General features: G+C 42.4%; 1 protein-coding gene across 3 annotated transcripts in view; it reads right to left on the reverse strand.

Moving 5' to 3' along the window:
• The window catches only part of BMPR1B (bone morphogenetic protein receptor type 1B), a 221,844-nt gene that overhangs the window by 41,916 nt on the left and 156,791 nt on the right, over window positions 1-23,137 (reverse strand). For all 3 annotated transcript variants that reach the window (XM_048509303.1, XM_048509302.1, XM_048509305.1), the window contains one exon: window positions 307-466. In XM_048509303.1, the coding sequence (XP_048365260.1) occupies window positions 307-466 (160 nt within the window). The remainder of the gene's footprint in view (window positions 1-306; window positions 467-23,137) is intronic.

Raw genomic sequence — 23,137 nt, forward strand, 5'->3', positions numbered from 1 at the left:
AACGTTTGATTTGTAAATCGCCCCGAGCCATTGTGGGAGGGGTGATTAAGAACTCTGAGTGCTGGATGGATGGATGGATGGATGGATGGATGGATGGATGGATGGATGGATGGATGGATGGATGGATGGATGGATGGATGGATGGATGGATGGATGGATGGATGGATGGATGGATGGATGGATGGATGGATGGATAGAGATAGAGGGAGGGAGGGAGGGAGGGAGGGAGGGAGGGAGACAGGAGACAGGAGACACGAGACAGACGGACGGACGGACGGATGACAGACAGACAGACAGATCACTAACTTGCAGGTGTTGTTGCTTGATTCTTCAGGACAGTGATGATGACAGTGGCATAACAGTATCTTCTGCGGGGGAGGAGCCACTGTGCTTCCGCCATCTTCCTTCCTCGTTTCCATGTTCACTTTTCCAGAGCTACGCAAGGGTCTGTTGTCTAGGAAACTGGCTGCAGGAAAAGAAAACAAAGACATTACGTTTCTGTGAAGTGACAACTTAAGGCCTCTAAACAACCTGAGAGTGCTGAGCAAAGACTGGGGAGACATGGAGTCCAAAGTGCACTTAGCGCTGGTGTAGTGGTGGCAACGGATGGGTGGAAGCTGACTAGTATTGTCTCCATCCCAGCCACGCCTCAAAACCACCTGTTCTACACTGGCTGCAGGGGCACCGAAACACTGGTTCAGCACTCTGGGCTGGACTTGCCCCACAGTGAGGGATCATTTGAGTGCACCAAGGCTCCTTTCTGACAAGCCTTCTTGAAATGAAAGAGTGCCACTGGATCCACTCCTAGATGCAAGGAAGTCCTGATCTGTTGGGGGGATTCCAATTTGTAATTCTTCATAAGGCAGTACCCAAGCAAAATTTCTGACCGTACCTTTTAAAACTGTGTTATTCAGCAGAATCCCTTTCTAGTACTGTTCTAATCTGTGGAAAATCACCTTTGAGACCATGTGGGTGTAAATCTTTTAAATAAATAAGTGGTTTTGTTCTCTGCTGGGAACCTTTCTTAGCATACATCTGTGACAGGTGCACAATCCTTTGAGCTTCTTTCAGGAAAGAATGTGTGGCATTTGGGTTTGAAACAATAAGATGTGACCAAAACTAACTTTAGGAGATGATTATATATAATCTTTTACCTGTAATACAAACTTCTCTTTCTTAATGCTACTTATTTCAGAAAATAAGATTCTCTTTCTCTTCCTCTTCCTCTAAAAGGATTGTTTTTTTTGGATTAGGGTATTTTAAAATCCAGCCTACACAGGCCAAGTTAACATCAACAGATGTTCACTTTCTGGGTCAATGAAACAGAACCTCTTAAAACTTGGTCTTTCTTTCAGCAAACACACACAAAACTGGGATTGTGACCATGTTAAATTGTTATTCATGGACAGTGAATGAACTTTTTATAAACGTTCCGGGCAGAGGCATTCAGGCATCTGGTCATAGAGCTATGATATTAAATAAAAATATTAATTCAAAAATGAGAGTTCAAGACTCTATTTTCATCTTCAGTGACATTTCTTCTGGATGCAATGAATTTTTTCTACCCCCTGCGACTGAAAGAGAAAGCTACATTTTACTTGCATGCAACCGCTCCCCACAAAAATATTAGGATCCTGTCTTTAATTATATGCACTTGGAACCTATTTGCCAAAGTCACATTGAACCCAGCTGATTTAAAAGGCAGCATTAAGCATGCACATGAATTTCGGGTAGAATAAATTTTTTTACGTTCTGCATGCCAGCAATACGAGTACGCAAATATACAATGTTGTTTTATACCAAGGTCAACTAAGAGATCCAACTAGCTTGGAAGAAGAGAAGAAAAGTTTGGATTTATATCCCCCCTTTCTCTCCTAGAAGGAGACTCAAGGGGGCTTGCAATGTCTTTTCCCTTCCCACCCCTCACAACAAACACCCTGTGAGGTGGGAGGGGCTGAGAGAACTCCCAGCTGGCATGTGTTGGAGTGCACAAGATAATCTGGTTCACCAGATAAGCCTCCACAGCTCAAGTGGCAGAGAGGGGAATCAAACTCTGTTCTCCAGATTAGACATCACCAGCTCTTAACCACAACACCACGCTGGCTCTTAGTACTGTATATTCTGACTGTAAGTCATTGTCCAGGATCTCTGACACAGAAGGGTCTTGCCTATTAATTCAGATCCTTTTTTTAATGGCAGATGTCAAGAATCGAACCCAGGACCTTCTTTATGCAAAGCAGGCTCTGTGCACTAAATTACAGCTCCTCTCCATACTGTGCTATGTTGAACAACTCTATTTTAGTCCCCAAGTATTTTTTTAAAATCAGGAAATAACCCACAATAGTACTGAGCATGCTAGCATACAAACAACTAACTGATTGCATCTGAACAAGCTAAATGACATCCTAAAAATGACTGCTTTTATGGGAAAGGGAAACATTAACAGTTTTAACTCCCTATTTGATTCAGGCATCAGATAAAAGAACTTCCACAGGATATTTCTGGCTGCTAATCTACAATAAAATGGCAGCACTATAAGGAAACTGCAATGAATTAATTGTCTTTTAAACCACAGACAGGTCTAACAAATATAGCAGTTCAGAGAGCAATTATAAAACATTTTTCACAAGGTAGATTATATTAGCAACCTTCATGTACTGATTTAAGTGACCAGGACTGTGTACCCCACTATAATCTATTTGCAAATGAAATTTAGAGAATAATTATCATCATTTTATTTTATAATAGTGAAGTATCCATATCTGATGATATTTAAATCTGGTGACCAAGGAAGTAGGTAAGGGGGAGTTTCTCAGGTTCAAACCCCCCCCCCCATTAAATGTCCAAAGCTCCGCCCCGTTTGTGTTTTTTGTGTTTTTTGTATTTTTTGGTTTTTGACCTGCAGGGGGTGCAGTCTTTAGGCTAGCAGCACCAAAATTTCAGGGATTTTTGTGGAGACCCTCCTGATTATACCACCCAAGATTTGTGAAGTTTGGTCCAAGGGGTCCAAAGTTATGGTCTCCCAAAGGAGGTGCTCCATCCCCCATTGTTTCCAATGAGAGCTAATAGAAGATGGGGCTACATCTTTGGAGTCCATAACTTTGGACCCCCTGATTCAAACGTCATCAAACCTGGGTGGTATCATTAGGAGAGTCTCCTAAAGATACCCTGAAAGTTTGGTGCTGATAGCTTAACGGTTGCGCCTCTGACAGCAGACACGCTCCCAAATTTCCACAGATTCTCCTTTTAAATCCACACCCTTCGGCATGGATTGAAAGGGAGAATTTGAGGTCCCCAGTTTAAACATTGGAAGTGATGCTGTTTCAGGGTGGCGGATAATCCATCCCAAAACAGCATCACTTCCAATGTTGTTTTAACTGGGGACCTCAAATTCTCTCTTTAAGGTGGATTTAAAAGGAGAATTTGGGCTCTCTAGTTTAAACAACACATAAAGTGATGCTGTTTGACGGTGGATTCCAGCATCACAGTTCCCGGCCATGGGGGGGGGGGGGGCAAAGATTTTGCACTGGGCTCCATTTTCCCTAGCTATGCCTCTGCCCAGAGAGGAGGGCAGAAGGGGCTGCTGGCTGGGAGCCCAGCTGGTGGGGGTTGGGGAGATGGCAGGGCAAGGGAGTCTGCCATCCCCAGCCTTGCAGAGCTGCTTTTATAAGAACTGAGGCCAGGGGCAGGGCTTGGGAAGGTGTGGCCATTCCCCAGGGGCAGGTGGGGGTGTGGCCCCGGCCCCTGAACCTCCCCCCTAAAAATCTATACCTACGTCCCTGCTGATGACTGGAGCTGAAGGTGAGGTAGGGTAAGGTAGGTTGGTGAATGGCTGAAGAGACCACGAGGCAGGGAAAGATGAGAAGGTACTGGGGTTACCAGGAGGGAGAAACAGGAAACTGGAGGGAGAAACAGGAAAGCGCCTTACAGCAATCTTCCTTTCCCCTCCCCCACAACAGGCACCCTGTCAGGTGAGACTGAGAGAGTTCTGAGAGATCTGTGACTAGGCCAAAGTCACCCAGCAGGTTGAATGTGGAAGAATGGGAAATTTAATCTAGTTCTCCAGATCAGAGACTGCTGCTCATTTGGAGAAGCAAGCAATTAAACCTGGTTCTACGCATTAGAGTCCACCACTCTTAACCACTACACCACTCTGCTTAGGACTGCACTGTAAGATAAACAGATGATATACTTCTCTGAAGCAGGAATGGTGGAGGGGGAGCATATATCTGAACTTTTATCATATTTAATGGACAAGACTTGCCAACATGGCTAAAACATCCTTAGAATTACATCTGTTTTTGATCCAATCTGAGTGAAACGTTTGCCTTATTAATAGTGTGCACAGACAAATGGGGAAACATTATGAGATATAGTTGTGATGTGATTACAGTTTTCTACATGCCCTTCAGGAAGCACCAAAAGTCTCATAATTATACCCTGGAAATATAATTATTGCCATTTCAGATTATGACACACAGATTGGCAAGAGTATTTCAAAGCAAGCAATGCATGGATGTTTAAACCTTTGCTGTTAAAAAGTAATTGACATGTCATATAAAATTATGGTGTATTAGGAACTGCTTAACACTATGAAACTGGTTTATGAAATATTAATATACATCACTGTCTTCCAAAACCAGCAAATTACCTCAAAGAGGTCTGCTTTCTCAACAACGTGCTAGCAGCTCAAAATACGACATTTTTTCACGCAGCTTTTAAAAGACCCTCTAAGACTTTCTTGAAGCATTTGTCTGCATATGGGAACATTGTTAATACGACACAAAATGCAGAAAACAGACATTTTTAGAAATCACATGAATATTCCACCTGGTGAGGGCCTATTACAATGGGTCACTGAAGCCTTGATGCCCTTTGTGACTTGAAGAAGAAGAAGAAGAAGAAGAAGAAGAAGAAGAAGAAGAAGAAGAAGAAGAAGAAGAAGAAGAAGAAGAAGAAGAAGAAGAAGAAGAAGAAGAAGAAGAAGAAGAAGAAGAAGAAGAAGAAGAAGAAGAAGAAGAAGAGGAGGAGGAGGAGGAGGAGGAGGAGGAGGAGGAGGAGGAGGAGTAGTTTGGATTTATATCCCCCTTTTCTCTCCTTTGAGGAGACTCAAAGGGGCTTACAATCTCCTTGCCCTTCCCCCCTCACAACAAACACCCTGTGAGGTAGGTGGGGCTGAGAGAGCTCCGAGAAGCTGTGACTAGCCCAAGGTCACCCAGCTGGCGTGTGTGGGAGTGCACAGGCTAATCTGAATTCCCCAGAGAAGCCTCCACAGCTCAGGCGGCAGAGCTGGGAATCAAACCCGGTTCCTCCAGATTAGATACACGAGCTCTTAACCTCCTACGCCACTGCTGCTCCTTAGTTCTCTGGGCTTGCCAGTATATGAATCTGCGCCCCTGGTCCATATAACAGCAACATCAGTTTTAGAGCATTGAAAAGGCATCACATACTGTACATTATAATAGCACAACAGTGTTGTACAGTAGGTCCGAATCATTATTTTTATATCACAGACAGGGAGGGAGCAGAAAAATACATTTAAGTAATGGCCTAATGACAACTCTTGTATGAATTCTCACACACACGCCATTGGTATCTGTTGGAGAATATCTGCTGCAGTGTACAAGGAAGTCTTCTTTGCTGGGGTAGTTTTTGTCTGGAATTCTCGCTCCACTGAGTTCCACAACTATTCCACCATCTGTATCTTCAGAAGGCAGCCAAAGACCTTTATGTATTGTGGGACCTTCAATAGCTAGTTAATTTTGCAATGACTGCCGTATCTCTACTTTGGAATTAACAACATCTGTAATTATTATGAAAGTTCACTTGAGCGTGTTGTCTTGTTTGTGGATTTTATTATATCTGTGTGCTACCTCGAATACAGTTTCTCCCATAGTACAGAGTGTGACACTTTTCAGGATATTAAGAAGCAACATCTGCAATATTTTTGTGAGGAAAAGGCGCAACAGTTGTGTGGGTTCTTCAGCACTCAGTTTTGGCACGACTCCTGTTCTAACGGGAGGGAGTCTTTTTTATAAGCCACAATTAACACCATACAAGGAACAATAATAATCAGGCTCAGTCAACAGCACTATCTAATTTACCAGGTCTGTTCCAACAGTTTCGAAAAAAAACACATTTCTGATGTTAACCAAGCAAAACAGCTGATAAAATGAGCTGTTGGCGGAAGCACACTTTCTTCTGACAATAAAAAGACAGGAATCTCTTTGCTCTTTTGGCAGCCAGCCACAGGATAGGAGGAAGGCCTTTCCCTTAGACAGGAAAATAAATGCTGTGTCAACCATCCACTGGGGGAGGGGGCAACCTACGAAAGCACAGTTTTAAAATACAAAATGGGGTCTTTTCTCATTTTCATTTTTAATACCTTGAGGTTAAGGAGGGAACTCTTACAAAACACATGATTTGAAATCAATTTAAATGTATTAAAGAGCCAAGAACATATTTGGAACATAAGATTGTTAGAAGAAACCCTAGTGGATAAGATCAAAAGGTCATCTTGTCCAGCAACCCAGTTCGCACAATGGACAGCAGATGTGTCTGCCAGGGAATCTGACGAAACGGTCATGCCCTATTCTGTGTCTTCAGCATCTGGAACAGTCTTGCTTTACTTGCTTACTATCATTTATTTATATGCCTTTCTTGTTGAGAATCAAGGCAGATTACATAATATAAGTCAGTATAGTCGGCAGGACGGAGCATCCAAAAGAACTGCAGAAATCTGGAACCAATCAAAAATCTGAACAGAGCTGAGATAAAGCCTTACCGTTAACAAGACATGTTAAACCATGCAAAAATCACACAGCAGGAACCAACATGGGTAACACATAATACAAACTGTACACAGGAGTATGGCCCATAGTCCCTAATCCTTTATCTAAGAATCTTTCTGAACCTTTTGTTTACAATACAGCCCTATTAACTCTGTAAAGCTCTCTGGAATAATTCAGTTTTTCATCGTTTTCGGCAAGCCAAAAGAATTCATCAGGCAGACCATTCCATCCGAGGGGGACACTACAAAGAATGAACATGCATGGGCAGTTCTGTTCACATTTGGGAGGCAAAGAAAGGAAGTAAAGAAAGGAAGGGGTAAAGAAAGGAAGATCCACAAGATGACAGAACATTTTAGAAAGGCAGGAAAGGAGAATGAGGACGTTTCAATGACCCAGCACAAATTTTTAAGGACTAACTAACAGAGGGGCTAATTTGGCCATGAAAGTGTTCAATGGTTAATTAAAGGTTAATGTTAAAATGCTATTAAGTAGTATTAGATACACACTCAACGCCAAAGATTAGTAGAGCATTAAAATGCTCCGCTTCTCAGTGCAGGCGGAAACCACTTTCAGTCTATAATGTATCAATCATTATGGTATACATCTGAGCAGCTAACACTGTATTAAAGCTTTATCAACCCTTCATTAAACAATATATTTATTTTATGTTTAAATCAAAGCTCCCCACTTATTTAAAAATAACAGCCCAGTTATACTATCACAACATTAATGTTTAGAATTCAATTTTTCACTTTGCAAGGGACAAGAATATTTCTGTAAGAAGTACATCACCGTGCTTAAGTTTGATCTCTTAATTTTTGGCAGAAGAATGGCGATAAAAATGGGAGGACTTATTTTACAGTCCAATTTGCTATATGCTTTGTGAAAATATAATTCTAGCAGGAACCATATTTTATATTAATTAATGCTTTTCATTTGCAATTGCAGACGTGACCCACACGAATCTGTGGCTGAGAAAATTCAGCCTTTTTTAAAAAAAAAGCTGTTTGTGATCTTAAGCTTATTTAGTTGGAAGTAAACTCAACGGAAATCAATGTGACTTACTTCCAAATGAATGTGATAGGAGTAACCTATTGCCTAGAGAGATCTATTGAAGGGAACTAGCAGAGGGGAAACACAGAAATGCAAAGTTGCACATTTAACAAACCCCACTTCAACTAAATGGAATCCTCCAGTCATGTGCTTCCACGCCTGACCTTTTGTAAAAAGCCAGTGAACTTCCCAACTCCCCACAAAGAGGACAAATGGAAAACCTCATTCTCTGTCCTCCCCCACTTTCCCTGAAGTATTTTGTTAAGATTTTTTCAAGCTAACCTCTTCTACTTACATTCAATTTCCGTAGGCCTGTTCAATCCTTCCCAGATCCCCCCCCCTTGATGAGAATCATGTGACAAACCACTGAACTACTGCTGCTAAGGGGCTTCCACGAACAAAACAGAGCACCGTGTGTTGGATTAATCCTGCACCTGTGATCTGTTATCCCGCAGTTTAGAAAGGCAGCCGGGGCTACGGTTGCTTAATGCTGCTCAGCTGTTTTTATCTTCCCGTGCACTCTCTTTGATTGTAAATCCGGCAAGCAAAAAATAGTTCAAACAGGCACAACACTGCATGAAGGATACAGAGCACACGATGGCAGAAAGGTGGAAGGAAAAGAAAAGAAGAAGAGTTTGGATTTATATCCCCCCTTTCTCTCCTGTAGGAGACTCAAAGGGGCTTACAATCTCCTTGCCCTTCCCCCCTCACAACAAACACTCTGTGAGGTAGGTATGAAAAGGCATGAACTAGAGAGATAGACTGATTTACTACTCATACAATAGTCGTTATTACCATTTCCAGATTGATTAAAAGCTACCTTTTAATCTTCTATGTGAAAAATGTACTGATGTTCTAAAATCCAAAGCTCCATTTCTAAAAAGAGAAGGTCCAACTTCTCTTTAATGCCAGCACGTTACATTTTGGAACATGGGCATATATGGAACTTAGATGTAGTATGACAAATGGGGAAACCATATAGATTTGCAGGGGGGGGGATTTATATTTCTCCATTATCTCTCTCCCTTTCACTCTTCTTCTTGCCATCTCCTGAAAGTGCCTGCAGCCGCTTTCCCCTTTTCTTCCTTCCCCCTCCGCCATTTTCAGTTTTCCCTCCCCCCCACACACACTCCAACTCTATCTTCCCTTCTATCTTTTAACCTACCGGTATTTCAGTCTTTTTCACCCAACCCTGTACTGTAACTAAGGCTTAGAATCGTCAGCAATGTTGGTTGTAGCTTCCACGGAACCCTCCCCCCCCCCTTCCAGCTACTGCTACTAGGATCACAAAAAGTAGTTTTGCAAGAAATCGGGGGCACACTTTTTAAAAAAAAGAAGCAGACATTGCTTCAATGATGTGGGAGGGGTTTTTCGAATCCTCAATGTAATTTTTATTTCATATTTTCCTTCAAACTTGGGCTTTTCCACAGGGTTATATAACAGTTTCCCTCCTTATCTCTGGGCCTGGGCGTCGTGAAGTGGAGGCTGGAGGGGTGCAACTTCAGAAGACATATGCATGCATTTGGGTGTCCCTTCCCTTTCTTCACTCAGAAGCAAGTGAGCAAGGAGCTGCAGCTTACGCCTCACACCTCCTCAGGCTGCTGCTGTGGTCGCTAGCCAGCTGGCTTTGCTGCTGCCAGCTGCCTGCAGCTTAACCACCCACGCCCCCTATGTCCCTCCTGCCCTGCCTTAAAGAGCCCGTCTACTCCTTCCCTCCCTAGCCCAGCTCCTCCTAGTTGCAGCCAGACGCCTCTCCCAGGCACCCAGCCCTGGGGACCACTTTCCACTTTCTCCCATGCCCTTGCTGGAGGGGAGGGCGTCAGCGTCCCTGGTAGGCATGCACTCTCTGTTGCCTTCCCCTATGCACAGGCTGGCAACAAAGGAGTCTCATTGGGGCTGTCCAGGCAGTGCCTGAGCTGGACATTTGACCATCGGGCCTGCTTTTCCTTTTCTTCTTTTTCTGTTGGGTGGGCAGGCAGGTGAGAGACTAGGCAGGTAGATGAGCTGCAGCCACCACCCCCCATCAGGCCCCCACCTGATTGATCTACAGTTAGCCAAGCTGCTCCTGCAGAATTCAGCAGCCAAACAAGGAATGGTGGGGCACCAATAAGAAGGAACTTTGGGCAAAGTCAGCACAGTTTGCTCTCTGGCAGGGTCTGGGGCGGGGGGGAGAGTCTGAGAGGCAGCAAGGCACCGAGGAAGCGGGCTGAAGCTAGCGCTGTTGGGTGGCTAGCCTGACAGAGCTGAGCAAGGAGGGGGGGTGTCTAAGGGTGACCTGAGTAGTAGCCTTACTGGCCAGGTCACAGGGACAGCAAGGGATCAATTGGGAGAGAGAAAGGAGGTGGGCACAGCCTAGCTGAGAAGCATCAAGGGAGGAAAGAGTGGGAAGTATACGGGAGGGCAAAAAGACACCAAAGGGGGAGAACAGTGAAAGGAGGGAGCTAAATGGTAAGACAAATGGAGCTGAGGAGCTGATAGATTGGCAGATGAGAGAAAAAGGAAGAGAGTAGCAGATGAGGCAACCCAAAAAGACCCTCTTGCACGTGTCTTTTCCTGCCCTGCATTTACTCAGGCTGAATCTGCAATCTCCACTGTGCTTGCCAGCAAACCATCCCACCCTTACAGGGAAGTGTGGTATGAGCAGGAGGGTATGGAATGGCTTCCTGAAGAACTGCTGAATCCAGACCCATGAGGGTTCCTGTGCACGTGTGTTATCTCGTACGCACTTGGGTATCCCACACCCAAATCTTTTTGAGCAAAACAGGTTGGGACGTGGCAGCAGGACACAAGAGACAGAATTTTTCTGTGAATGAAGCTTCAGTCTTTGCAGCTCCAAGTGGAGAAAAGCTGTACCTGATAAGAGTCGGCTTTCTCTGCAAGGTACAGAAGCCTTTGGGTATTTCGGACCGTGCTAGTTTTGGCCATCATCAAGTGGGAGAAAGAAAGAATATAGGATGATGTTGTATACTCAACCAAATTTGTTTAAATAAAAGGTGTCTGTGTAACCTTTCAGATCATTCAGGGCCCGTCATCTCAAATATGTGTCTAACATCCAGATAAATGGAGTCTGTATCATTCACTTTCTGAATCTACAGTCTTCTTATCCAGTTTCTTTCAGGGCAATGTTCTAATGTTTGACGGATTGCAGTTCTTGAAATGGCTAAGTCTGAAACTCCAGTTTTATGCTTTTGACAAGAAACAGCTAGCAATATGCTGCCACCTTTGTATAAGGATAAGGGCTGGTTCAAAGGTAGATAGTGCTAAATGCATTGCATACAGTACAGTGTAACAACCCGTAAGAGAAATGTTTGCAGTGACTGAAAACCTTTGCTGTCAAAAAAGGAATGAATGGGTAAAGAATTGTTGCTCTTTTGTTTGGGGCGGGGAGGGGTGACACGCCAGCAGAGTCCTCAGACATTTTCTGAATTTTTGACTTGCCCAGGCCAAAAGGTTCACCCTCCCTGGCCGAGAGCATCCCTAAAACAAATGTTCATCCAACCGCTGCTTGAAACCCCTTTTATTTAAACACCGCCTCAACTTCAGCTTTAATATTTCTTCTAATATTTTTAACACTTCTGCCCACAATATCTATTATTAATTGATAACTAATATTAAGGACCACAAAAGATGAGAAAAAAATGATACAAATTTACTATTGTGACTCCAGAAAACTCCCAAAGTCCCACCCCCAAAGTCTCAAGAAATTTCCCAGTCAGAGCTGGGAAGGTAAATGGGTTACATAAGAACATTCTTAAACTCTTTATTAAGCCAGGGTGTCAAATGGGAACTTAAAAGTAGAAACACTTTAGCCCCAGAAGTAGGGTTGCCAGATGATGTCAACAAAAATACTGGGACACCCTTGATAGAAAAGAAACTAATTACTGCTAATGACAACTTTAACTCAAGGTTGAAGTTACATTTTTTGCTTTTACTCCAAAGGAATACTAGCATCCTATTTTATAGAACAGTGGTAGCGAACCTTTGGCACTCCAGATGTTATGGACTACAATTCCCATCAGTCCCTGCCAGCATGGTTATAGTCCCTGCCACGGTTATAGAATCACAGAACAGAAAGTGACTACAAGGTGTTAAATCTGACCCTGTGTTTGTGATACATCTATCACAGTGGTTCTCAACCTGGGGGTCGGGACCCCTTTGGGGGTCGAATGACCCTTTCATGGGGTCGCCTAAGACTCTCTGCATCAGTGTTCTCCATCTGTAAAATGGACAAATATTAGGGTTGGGGGTCACCACAACATGAGGAACTGTATTAAAGGGTCGCGGCATTAGGAAGATTGAGAACCACTGATCTATCAGTACACATCTACCCTCACAAAGAAATCATGCTATGCCATCAGAGAGCAGGCAAAGTGCAGGAGGTTGCTTCAAATAGCAAAAATCAAGTAATCAACCTCAAGGTAGGGACTTGAGATTTCCTTAAATCGCAAATGATCCCTATACTATTTTGTACATGGAGTAAACTGCAACTTTGGGGGGCTGATTGGTGTCACATCTCCATTGAGCCCCCTTTTCTATCCAAATGCCACACACCCCAGAAACTGTCCTCAAATCTCCAGGAATTTCAAGGCAAGAGCTGGCAACTCAAACATCGTATTTCGGACAAGCAAGCCAGCCAAATGGCAAGTCACAGGATATGGCAGAAGCTGGTCAATGACTATGCCTGAATAGAACCTGTCTTGTAGATCTCACATCAGGCAGAGACTAGGCATAAAGATAAACCCCCTTGGAATAGGGTGCTGTGTGGTTTCCGGGCTGTATGGCCGTGTTCTAGCAGCATTCTCTCCTGACGTTTCGCCTGCATCTGTGGCTGGCATCTTCAGAGGATCTGAGATTCAGATCCTCTGAAGATGCCAGCCACAGATGTAGGCGAAACGTCAGGAGAGAATGCTGCTAGAACACGGCCATACAGCCTGGAAACCACACAGCACCCCAGTGATTCTGGCCGTGAAAGCCTTCGACAATACCCCTTGGAATACTTAATTAAGTGCATTTTTATGTCACTTAGCTTGCTGTTGCAAGCCATCTGTCTGTCATAGGATCTTTTCACATAGAGGCCTTCCCACAGTTTGAGAGCCAACCTGCTGTAGTTTTGCTCTGAGCTTCCTCTTGTCCGCATTTTTGATATGTTATCCTTCATTGTTTCTTCATGCTTTCTCAAGCTGATCAGAAGCAGCTGAAGAAAGTGCAGGGAAGCCAAAAGGTAAAAACACTGCAGGTCGGCACTTAAACCACGTGTAAAAAGACCCATATTGTTTTTACTCTATATTCCATTTAAAAATTATTATTAATAAGACATGCATTACAGGTTTATATTTTTCCTTTTATTAATTTTTTTAATATTTTGCATTCTGTCTTGTTTTGGGAAAAAAATCAATACAAATGTTGCTTAAGTAAAGACAACAGCAGAATACACATACCCCACTGCGATGTGAGAAGCAGAAAGCACAATCCAGCCAAATCAAATCAGGAGCAGCAGTTGGGCGCAGGAGGTTAGGAGCTCGTGTATCTAATCTGGAGGAACCGGGTTTGATTCTCCGCTCTGCTGCCTGAGCTGTGGAGGCTTATCTGGGGAATTCAGATTAGCCTGTACACTCCCACACACACCAGCTGGGTGACCTTGGGCTAGTCACAGCTTCTCGGAGCTCTCTCAGCCCCACCTACCTCACAGGGTGTTTGTTGTGGGGGGGGGAAGGGCAAGGAGATTGTAAGCCCCTTTGAGTCTCCTACAGGAGAGAAAGGGGGGATATAAATCCAAACTCTTCTTCTTCTTCTTTTCAAGGGCAGTCAACTTCAACGGTAGTACTTCAAACACACATTTAACTTTCCTATTGATGTCAGTGACACGTGAAAGTGAATAGCTATGGCTGGATGATGAACACAACGAATAAAGATTGTACAAATCAAACAGGTAGAGATAACCAGAGTTGGGACACTATTCATTAATCAAATTTGCCGCATCGCCCTGATGCACGCAGCTGTTTAAGCAGTGCTGGGTTGAATTCAGGCTTGCCTCCCTATTCATAACAAGCCAAACAGTTTAGCAACAGTAAGGGGAGGACCATATTTTGCTCCTAATTAACAGGGCAACGAAATGTCTGTCCCAGCAGGCGCCACAATATACAAACTACTAACATACTGAAGAAAGGGTTTTCCCCCCTCTCTGCAGAGTACACTGTCTCCTTGCTTGCTCTGCACTCTCTGCAAACCAAAAGACTATTAGTTATGACTAGTAGACTCTCGCAGATAATGTATTGACTCACTCGCAGGAACTACAAATAGCAACCTGAAAGCCACTTATCTGAATTTAGGATAAACAGGAGAAGCCGTTTAATTTAAATGGCTACAAGCCATAAGTTGCAAACATTTACATTAAAAAAAGAAACAGAATGTGCTTTTAATTAACATGGCCATTCACTACAAAAATGGCGACGAAGGAAGATGCCTATGCTATAATAATTCACGGGGGACATGTGAAGAAGAAAAAGAAAGCAATAGTCAATAGTAAAAGAACAGCAAAAATGCATAAATGAGATTCAAACAGGACTGTGTGCCAAGGACACTAGCACACAAGGATTGGGCATTCCCCTATCTCTGTTTGGAAGAGTTAAAAATGTAAATATACAGAAAGATCACTGTGTTCAGTGGCCTTGTTTGAAAATGTGGCGATAATATGGCACCATGAGTTAAACACGAATGCATTTATTTTCTGAAACATTCTTGTCTAATCAGATGATTACATATTTTGAGAAGCTCAACAGCTTTTTGGTTCAGACAATTATTCTGAGATCTGTCCCATTTTATGCTCATTCTTTTACACAGTTAATTCAGAGCAATCTAAAAGGGAGGGGGAAAGGTTAGGGCTGGCCCTACCCTCTTTTATGAACAGCCCTAATGCTTATCATAAAATGCTTTGTGTAAGATGTGAGAAGAAGAATGTAATTTCTTGTCTTGTCTTGAGAGCCAGAGTGATGCTGTGATTGACAGTGGTGGACTCCAATTTGGAGAACCAGAGTTGATTTCCCCACTCCTCAACATGAGCAGCAGACTCTAAATCTGGTGAACCAGATTTTTTCCTGGACTCCTACATTCCTGTTGGGTGATCTTGGGCTAGCCACAGTTCCCTCAGGACTCTCTCAGCCCCACCTACCTCACAAGATGTTTGTTGTGGGGAGAGCAAGGGAAAGGAGTTTGTAAGCTGCTTTGAGACTCCTTTGGTTTGAGAAAAGTGGGGTATAAATCCAAATGCTTTCCTTTCTTTCTTGTATGTTGTTATTGTGAGCCTTTTCATTTTTCCCAATAATTTTTGCTGCACTCCCAATTCAATTGTTTCCCCATTTATAAACTACAGGCCACTTACACATTATTTATATGCAACTGATGCTAAAATTGCATGTTGGATACTTACTGTGAAAGGTCGTTCTCTTCTGAGGACCGGTGGATATCTTGTGTGGGTGATTCCCAACCCTTTGCTCAGGGAGGCAGGAACTAAAATCTTGAAGTTCCTGTCTCCTTCCGCTGGAATCATCCACTTTCAGTTTCTTTTCCTGTCTCAGGCTCCTTCTGCACACGCAGAATAATGCATTTTCAAACCACTTTCACAACTGTTTGCAAGTGGATTTTGCTATTCCTCACAGCTTCAAAGAGCATTGAAAGCAGTTTGAAAGTGTATTATTCTGCATGTGCAGAAGGGGCCTCAGGGAGAGCAGCTTTTGGCTTAGGCTCTGACTCCTATCCTAAGCTTTTACGTATTCTGCTTAAAAATTTCTCTTACTCTTCGCCTTTATCCATTAATTCAACTCTCTTTCTCCTCTTGCCTGCATAAATGAGCCAGGGCTAGAAAGTTAAGAGAGGGAGAAGAGAAACTGCAGCAGCAGTGGCCATTTTAGAGAACAACAGCCTCTGTCCTGATTCAGAGAGAGAATGTGATCATTGAAAAGCAATAGTTCTATTTATTTTTGTTAACATGGTGAGGAATAAGAAAGTCAATGTTTTCTTTAAGAGAAGAGGACCTTTATTATAATTAAAACATTTTTTTAAATGCACTCCAGTATGATCCATATTGGCACCTTGTAAGATGGTTCTCTCTGGGCCCTCTGCACTGTAGGATTCGACCTTAGTTCGATGTAGGTCTGACCCGGGTACTCCGCACAGCTGTAGCGTTCGACTCATGTCTGACTCTGCTCCTCCCCCTCTCACCATCAAATTTTCGAGCTCGACTGGGAGGTGCAACTTCCTGGCGAACTCGGGTTGCACTCAAGCCGAAGCCAGTGGAGTACAGAATCTCCCTCGGCTCGACTCTGCCAGCCAGCCAATCACAGCGCAGTATTTCAGCCATGCGCAGAACGGGAGACTCGTGGCAGCAGCGAAAAGCGCGCCTTAAAAAAAAACAGTAACAGCAGAGTCGAGCGCAGGTAACTCAGCAACCAATCGGGACACAGCGCAGGGAGGTGGTCCCGCCCTCTGAACTCAGCTCCAGAGACACGAGCTCAGCTGCTGTGCGGAGTAACAGAGGAGTCGAGCTCAGGTAATGATTTCTGCGGACACGAGTCAAACCCAAGTCGCCTTGTGTGTGCGGAAAGGGCCTCTGTGTGTATATATGCTAATTGGCTGTTTGTATCATCTGGTATTACAAGACAGCACTATATGTGACCACTCCAGGATGCACAGATTTGTTACGAGCATATGAAATGTAGTAATTTTTGTTCCCTATGGCTAGGTGAGCTGCTAAGCATGTTCCCTGCAGATAATTCAAAAGTGTTGATTAAAATTGTCTCTCGTACAGTTCTGCTACTTGAAATGGCAGCATTACCTTGCCTTATTATAGGACTCGCTTGAAAAAAGTCCACAGGAAATTTGGGGGGTTTGGTAGCCTCCCCAAGAAAAATGGCCAGTATTGCAGAACCACAGAATTAGGTGCTGTGACATAACTCTGCAGAGGCAGGGCATCTTGGGGGGGGGGGGGAGATATTTAAAATCTCTCAATCCACATCTAAATTACTTATTCATGAGCAGACTCACTGCAGATCAATCAAAATGGGCCACTAGGTGTGGATTCTGCAGGGAAAACACACAAGCACGGACCTAACCCATATTGATGGGTTATTTATCAGCAGCGTCCCCCTCTCCCATTCCCATGGGATCTATTTACAGATAAATGACTCCAATACAGCTGGAAGTACATTTAAAGGACACCTGACACTGGTGAGTGAAGACTAAATAAAATACCATAGGAACCTTACATAAGTCTCAAAGAGGAAAAAAATTCTCAAAAGATGCTTGCTTCTTGTGTTGGGCTAGCAATAATTCCAAACAGCTGCAGCTCGAAAACATAAAAGGAGAAATAAAATGTATTTGCTAGGGGAGAAAGACATCTTCCATATTGCCAAAACCAAGCATGCAACGATGTTGCGCTGTCGGTTGGGCAGAATTTTGGTTTCAGCCACACACAAAAACAAGCAGAAAAAAATCTCCATACAAAGCACATTTTCTAAATTCAGGTGTCATGGTCTTTTCAATAGGGCTTACAGGTCAGAAGAACACAGAGGTGTGTGTACCTTTGAGTGTGTTATGTCAGCAAATGAATGTCTGGAATCTGATCCCGTCACACACACATTCCGGTGAGCATTATAAACACTCCTTGAGGAATATTACACTAATGCTGACTAATTTTCACAAATGCCTCTGTTCTCTTTTAAACCTACGCCTCTTTATCTCCATTGTGTAAAGCTGGTTTCTCTGGTAATATGGATCTCCACTGTGCCTATTCACATAAAGTCTTTTGTGTTCTCTTCAGGGTTAATTGTTCTGTACAAACAATACGCAATGCTCTTCAAAACATGCATCCCTCATTACTCATTCAAATATACCTTGCAATGCAAACAATTCTTCCAAACGACCCTTTTCTTCCCAAAAGACCCTTCAAAAAACTGGTCATGTTTAGCTAGAAGATTCCTTCAGTAAGAACTCATTTACACATTGTGGATATTCCCAAAATATGTATTGTTGAAGGCTTTCACAGCTGGAATCAACTGCTGTTGTGGGTTTCCGGACCAAAGCCACACAGCCCAGAGAGCCTGTAACAGCCATTCCCAAATTATCCTATTTATTATGGCATAATGGATATGAGCGCAAAATGTGTGTTTGGCAACCCTGTAGGGTTTTCAGTTAGTACAAAAAAATCAGTTGTACCTATTTATACATTATCATGATAATTCTAAAGAGCTATCCATATTGACACTTTTAAAAGTTATAGGGCTGAGAATTTTGTCTCTGGATCCGAATTCATAAATTAGTTCCAGTTCTTTGAAAAAATGGACTTCTTTATTTTTCCCTCTTGTAAGTGGGCAATCTCAGCTATCTCGAATAACTTTGCTTTAGATTTTAGACTTTAGATTCAGGTACCAAGTTTTCTTCTTTGCAATCAGAATTTTAGTTGTGATTACACAATCTAAAACCATAGTGCTAGGAAATGGTGGAATGCGTTCATTAATAATCCCAACCAAAGCATTTTTAGATCTCTTAATATGTACCTTCTGACTACATTCATACATTTTTCTTTCTTTTTAAAAACTCATTTGGATGCTGTTTGAAAAACTCTGGTGAAGTGATTCCCCAGACAAACACAGACAGCCACATGGTGCTTAGATAAAACATATTTATCTTCTCAGATACTGGTTATTACAGGTATTACCTCTTTTATATTATTTCCTGCATGGATCCCATAAGTGGAAGCAGCAAAGTGTGTTTCATTTCCAGGGTTTATGCAAAAACCAGATGGGCTGAGTAACAGGCATGACCATTCAAAAACCTGTGGCAAATGTGACTAGCTCTCACTAAAATTTATGGTGTGGTGTGTTTTAATTCTGGAAACCTTTTAAAAACAAAACTGAGAAGATCAAAGAGATGCTCCAGTTTCTGAGGCTGAGGCCTATCATGAAAGCAAAATGCTACTGAGGTTTTAGGAAAGGTGTCCCACAGTTTGTTTATAAGGCAATCTAAAATTTTGTTAATACCACAATCAGAAACCTTACCACAGTCCATTTTGTTCATACAATGCATAGAAGCATCTTTGCCTCAAAGCAAATAGGAAGCCCTGTCACTGGAGTTAACCCTCAAATCTGAATTTTAATGTGCAATGCAATTTAAGGTGAGATATGCTGAGAAGGTCTTCCTGCTCTTAAGAATGCAGGTGTGGAATTGGTGGTTGTGGGTTTTCCAGGCTGTGTGGCAGTGGAGTGGTAGATCTTGCTCCTAACATTTCACCGGCATCTGTGGCCGGCATCTTCAGAGGTGTATCACAGGGAGAAGTGTGTAGATGCCGGTCACAGATGCAGGAGAAACGTTAGGAACAAGATCTACCACTCCACGGCCACACAGCTTGGAAAACCCACAACAACCAGTTGAATCTGGTCATGAAAGCCTGCGACAATACGTTAAGTGCAGAATGTTCAAAATGAAAAGCCACCCAATCCGAGAAAGCCAGAACATGAAGCAGAGATGAAGGTTTTAAGAGACTGGAAACAATTCTTTGCCTCCATTCTGAACTGCCACATCTGTATCAGCGAACTGTCTCATGTCTCTGCTAAATATGGAAATACTCTAGAGCTCTATCCAGTCATTTCAGTTTTGGCACATGAACCTTGTGTTATGGGAGATAATGCTACCTGCAATCCTCTTGATACATATGGTTGCCATTTTGTGCAAACAGGAAAACACATACATTATGCCCTTACAAAAAAAAATCTGTTCCCAATCTTTCATACCAAAATTAGGCAACTGGTATATGGCCCTGTTCAAACTATGTGGCAACTGTGAATATTAAGAAGCTCACACATAGCGGCTGCCAAAATTTTAGTGACTGACTTGGGCTTATCACAGAGATATATTATTTGTTATAATATTAACAAACAGTATAATTTTTAAAAAAAATTAGAAAAGTTTTTGCTTTCACAATTCCTACCTCCTAATCCCCTCTTTGCAGCATGACCTCTGAAACATTCCTTTCCTATATAATTAACTTCTTGAAATCATTCATAGGAAAGCTTTGGGTTTGCCAATGTTGACATCATAAACCTGAACTCAATGTTGCAGCTTGTACCTGGGCAGCCATGTCCAAATGGCAGGGCGCCTGGCTGCTGAGCTGTTGAGAATTCCCAAGACGGCTTTCCCAAGAGGGCTTTCTGCCGGCACGGACAGCCAAAAAGTCTTTTTGGAAAAACCCTGCCCCCAGAATCCCTCCAGAGGGCTCCAATGGACTAACACCACCGAAAAGGTGGTGTAAATCCAGGAGCTGGGCGTCGGTGTGTGGGGTGGATGTCAACTAGCATCAGTTCCTTCCCCTGTCCATGAACAGTATACTGATACTCATTTTTCCAGTAAAAAGAATAGGCTTCAAATTCCTACAGCTAGGATACTGAAATCACAAGGGGATGACCCCTCCATGCTTGGTTCCTTTGCTGAAAATTACAACAGGTTGGCACCATTTTGCCTACATCTGAAAGAAGACCTCTGCTGTTCCCAAAAAGCTTGGAAATTAAGAACTGCATGTGTTTGTTGGTCCGTATGTCAGTGTGTTTGGAAGTTTACTATTTGTGTGTCAAATTTCTGCAGGTGCCTTTTCCCTTCAAAACGAAACCCAATCTTTATGCTCCATACAATCTAAACTCTTAATAATGTTATTGGCTTCTAGAAAAGGGCCATGCATTTTATCTTTATAATCTGCTTCTGTTTAGACAGCGCTTTGACACTCATGGATGAAAACAGCTTTAATAAGTGCCGTTTGGTCAGCCTCTGAGCTCACCCAGCATGACATCTGCAGAAGTGTTTGCTTTCAGCCCAAGAGCAACTCCATGGAGCGACTATCACACTCCCGAAACAAATGGCTAACTGCAGCTGAAGCTCGGGGTATTTTGTTTTGTGTTGTTTTAAGAGTAGTCACAAGCTTTGTTTATCCCAACTTCTGGTGCCGTGGTGTAACCCAGAGCCCTAAGGAGATGTAAACTATCTACAACTTTTCACAGAGCTCTTTTTTAGACTGGCCTCCATAACCCCTTTTTTCTTTGTTTATACAGAGCACTCACAGGAAAGAGAGCTGAACATTTCTATTTGAGGAAAATCTCTACATGATTTATATTCCAAAGGTGGGAAAAGTCTTGTTTAACTTAAAACAATAATGCTGGAAGGTAGCAACGTATCTGGCACAAGTTTGCTTTTCCCTAGAAGACCGTATTGTATAACTACAGCAGAGAGGAAATCCAGTGCCATCCACTTAAAACTATGTAGGCTTCTTCACAGATAGCTTCTTGAAACCTGCCAAAACCTGGTAACCATCTGCCACAATATTATTACCTCCAAGTCAGCTCAAGTTATACCACCCACCCAGCTCACACTCGAATACCTAGGAAAAGTATAAACTTGCACTATGAAAATCCTGTAAATGGAATTTCCACACATCTCCCAACATTTTAAAGATTTCAAAGGACATCTGACAATGGCAACTTACAGTTATCCTAAGATTTTGTTAGCTGTTTTAAGCATACCAAGAGCTCAATTTTATTTGTCACAATTCCTAATGGCGTGAAAAGCAGAACTGAAAATGACAAACCATGGATGAAATGATTACACATGAACTTTATGAATTTTAAGCATGCCTCTGTTACAGTGAGCCTCCATTTTTGGTGCTGAAACCTTATTTTCTACCTCTCTCCAAGGTGCATTAATTTGGGTCCAGGTAATACAAGGAACGACTGATATGCAACGGAACTGCCTCTAATTCAACCACGTTTGCTGGGAGCATTCTGGGTCCCGGATAAATCTGGAACAACAGTAACTACAAAAACACAATACCTAACTCTAGAACAGTGGTTCTCAACCTTCCTAATGCCGCAACTCTTCAACACAGTTCCTCATGTTGTTCTCAACCTTCCTAATGCCGCAACTCTTTAAAACAGTTCCTCATTCCCAACCATAAAATTATTTTCGTTGGTACTTCATAACTGTAATATAAGTATATGTTTTCCGATGGTCTTAGGCGATCCCTGTGAAAGGGTCGTTCGACCCCCAAAGGGGTCGCGACCTACAGGTTGAGAACCGCTGCTCTAGAACCAGCATTCAGAGCTGATCAGTTCACAATCCAGTAATCACATCAGCGTGTCTTTTGCCCCAAAAGGCCCAGTTGATCTTCCATAAGCTTTCTTTCTTTCTTGTTTTTTATATTCTTAGAATGCATTCTAGGTAGTCAGTTAAGTTGGTTCTTACAGAGTGGTGGTCTTAAATCTCAGAAGCTGGCCAACTCTCCTGGAGATAAGGGCTATTTCTCAATTGTCACCTTTTTTTCTCAGTGTGGGGATATCAAGATGCAGTTTTAATGCTGCACAAAGATGAGATGGCTAAGAAATAAATGTCCATGGTAAAAAGGATGAAAGGTGAGTCTGTACGATTTTCATTTACTTGCCATTGTTGCTATGAAACTAAAGGTCCACTGTGAGGAACTAATGCAAATATTTCACCTCATTCCTTTCCTCATACCATATTTAAAGGAAGGAGCGCAAAATAACTTCAGACAGCTTCTGTGCACAACCATTTATCCACTCCAATACAATAATTAGATTTGGACTTTTAATTCAACAAACATTACTACCCTTAAGATTTGTATCGAGTAATTGGATTTGCATGACACTGAATTTATTGGGTGCCATTACAATCCTCTGTGATTAATCATCTTCACCATGGAAATAACTTCCCCTTTACAAAGCAGTCACGACTACATTTTTAAATGTTATTATTGTGCTGTGCATATGGACAACAAGGAAAAATCAAGCAAACTCTCATGGGAATCTGATGCTGTAAGAGCTATGCTGAAGGAGAGCAAAGGAGGAAACTCTAAGAATTAAATGCAGAAGGGGCTAGGACAAATTGTTTAATATTATGTGGGTTCTTTAACCCACTTGGGTATCTAAAGTCCAACAGATCTTTTTTAAAAACGTTATCTGAAACAAGACTAATGTTATTGCTAGGATGGCCACAGCAAGGTATCAGTAAAATACTCAGCAACACCATCAAATGTCAACTCTCTCAATGAAAAGTGTGTCACAATATTATCACAATATCTGAAAGATTTAAACCATTTGAAGAAATAATCTCCAGCATGAAAAACAATTAATAATATGGAGCACCCTTCGGTATATATATAGTTTTCAATCCTCTATTAATGAAACCACAATATTTTTTTTTAAATGAAAAATTCTCCAGAGTTCATGGAAATTAGTCCACAG

The sequence above is a fragment of the Sphaerodactylus townsendi genome, linkage group LG10 (assembly GCF_021028975.2).
Source record: "Sphaerodactylus townsendi isolate TG3544 linkage group LG10, MPM_Stown_v2.3, whole genome shotgun sequence".
Classification (NCBI taxonomy): domain Eukaryota; kingdom Metazoa; phylum Chordata; class Lepidosauria; order Squamata; family Sphaerodactylidae; genus Sphaerodactylus; species Sphaerodactylus townsendi.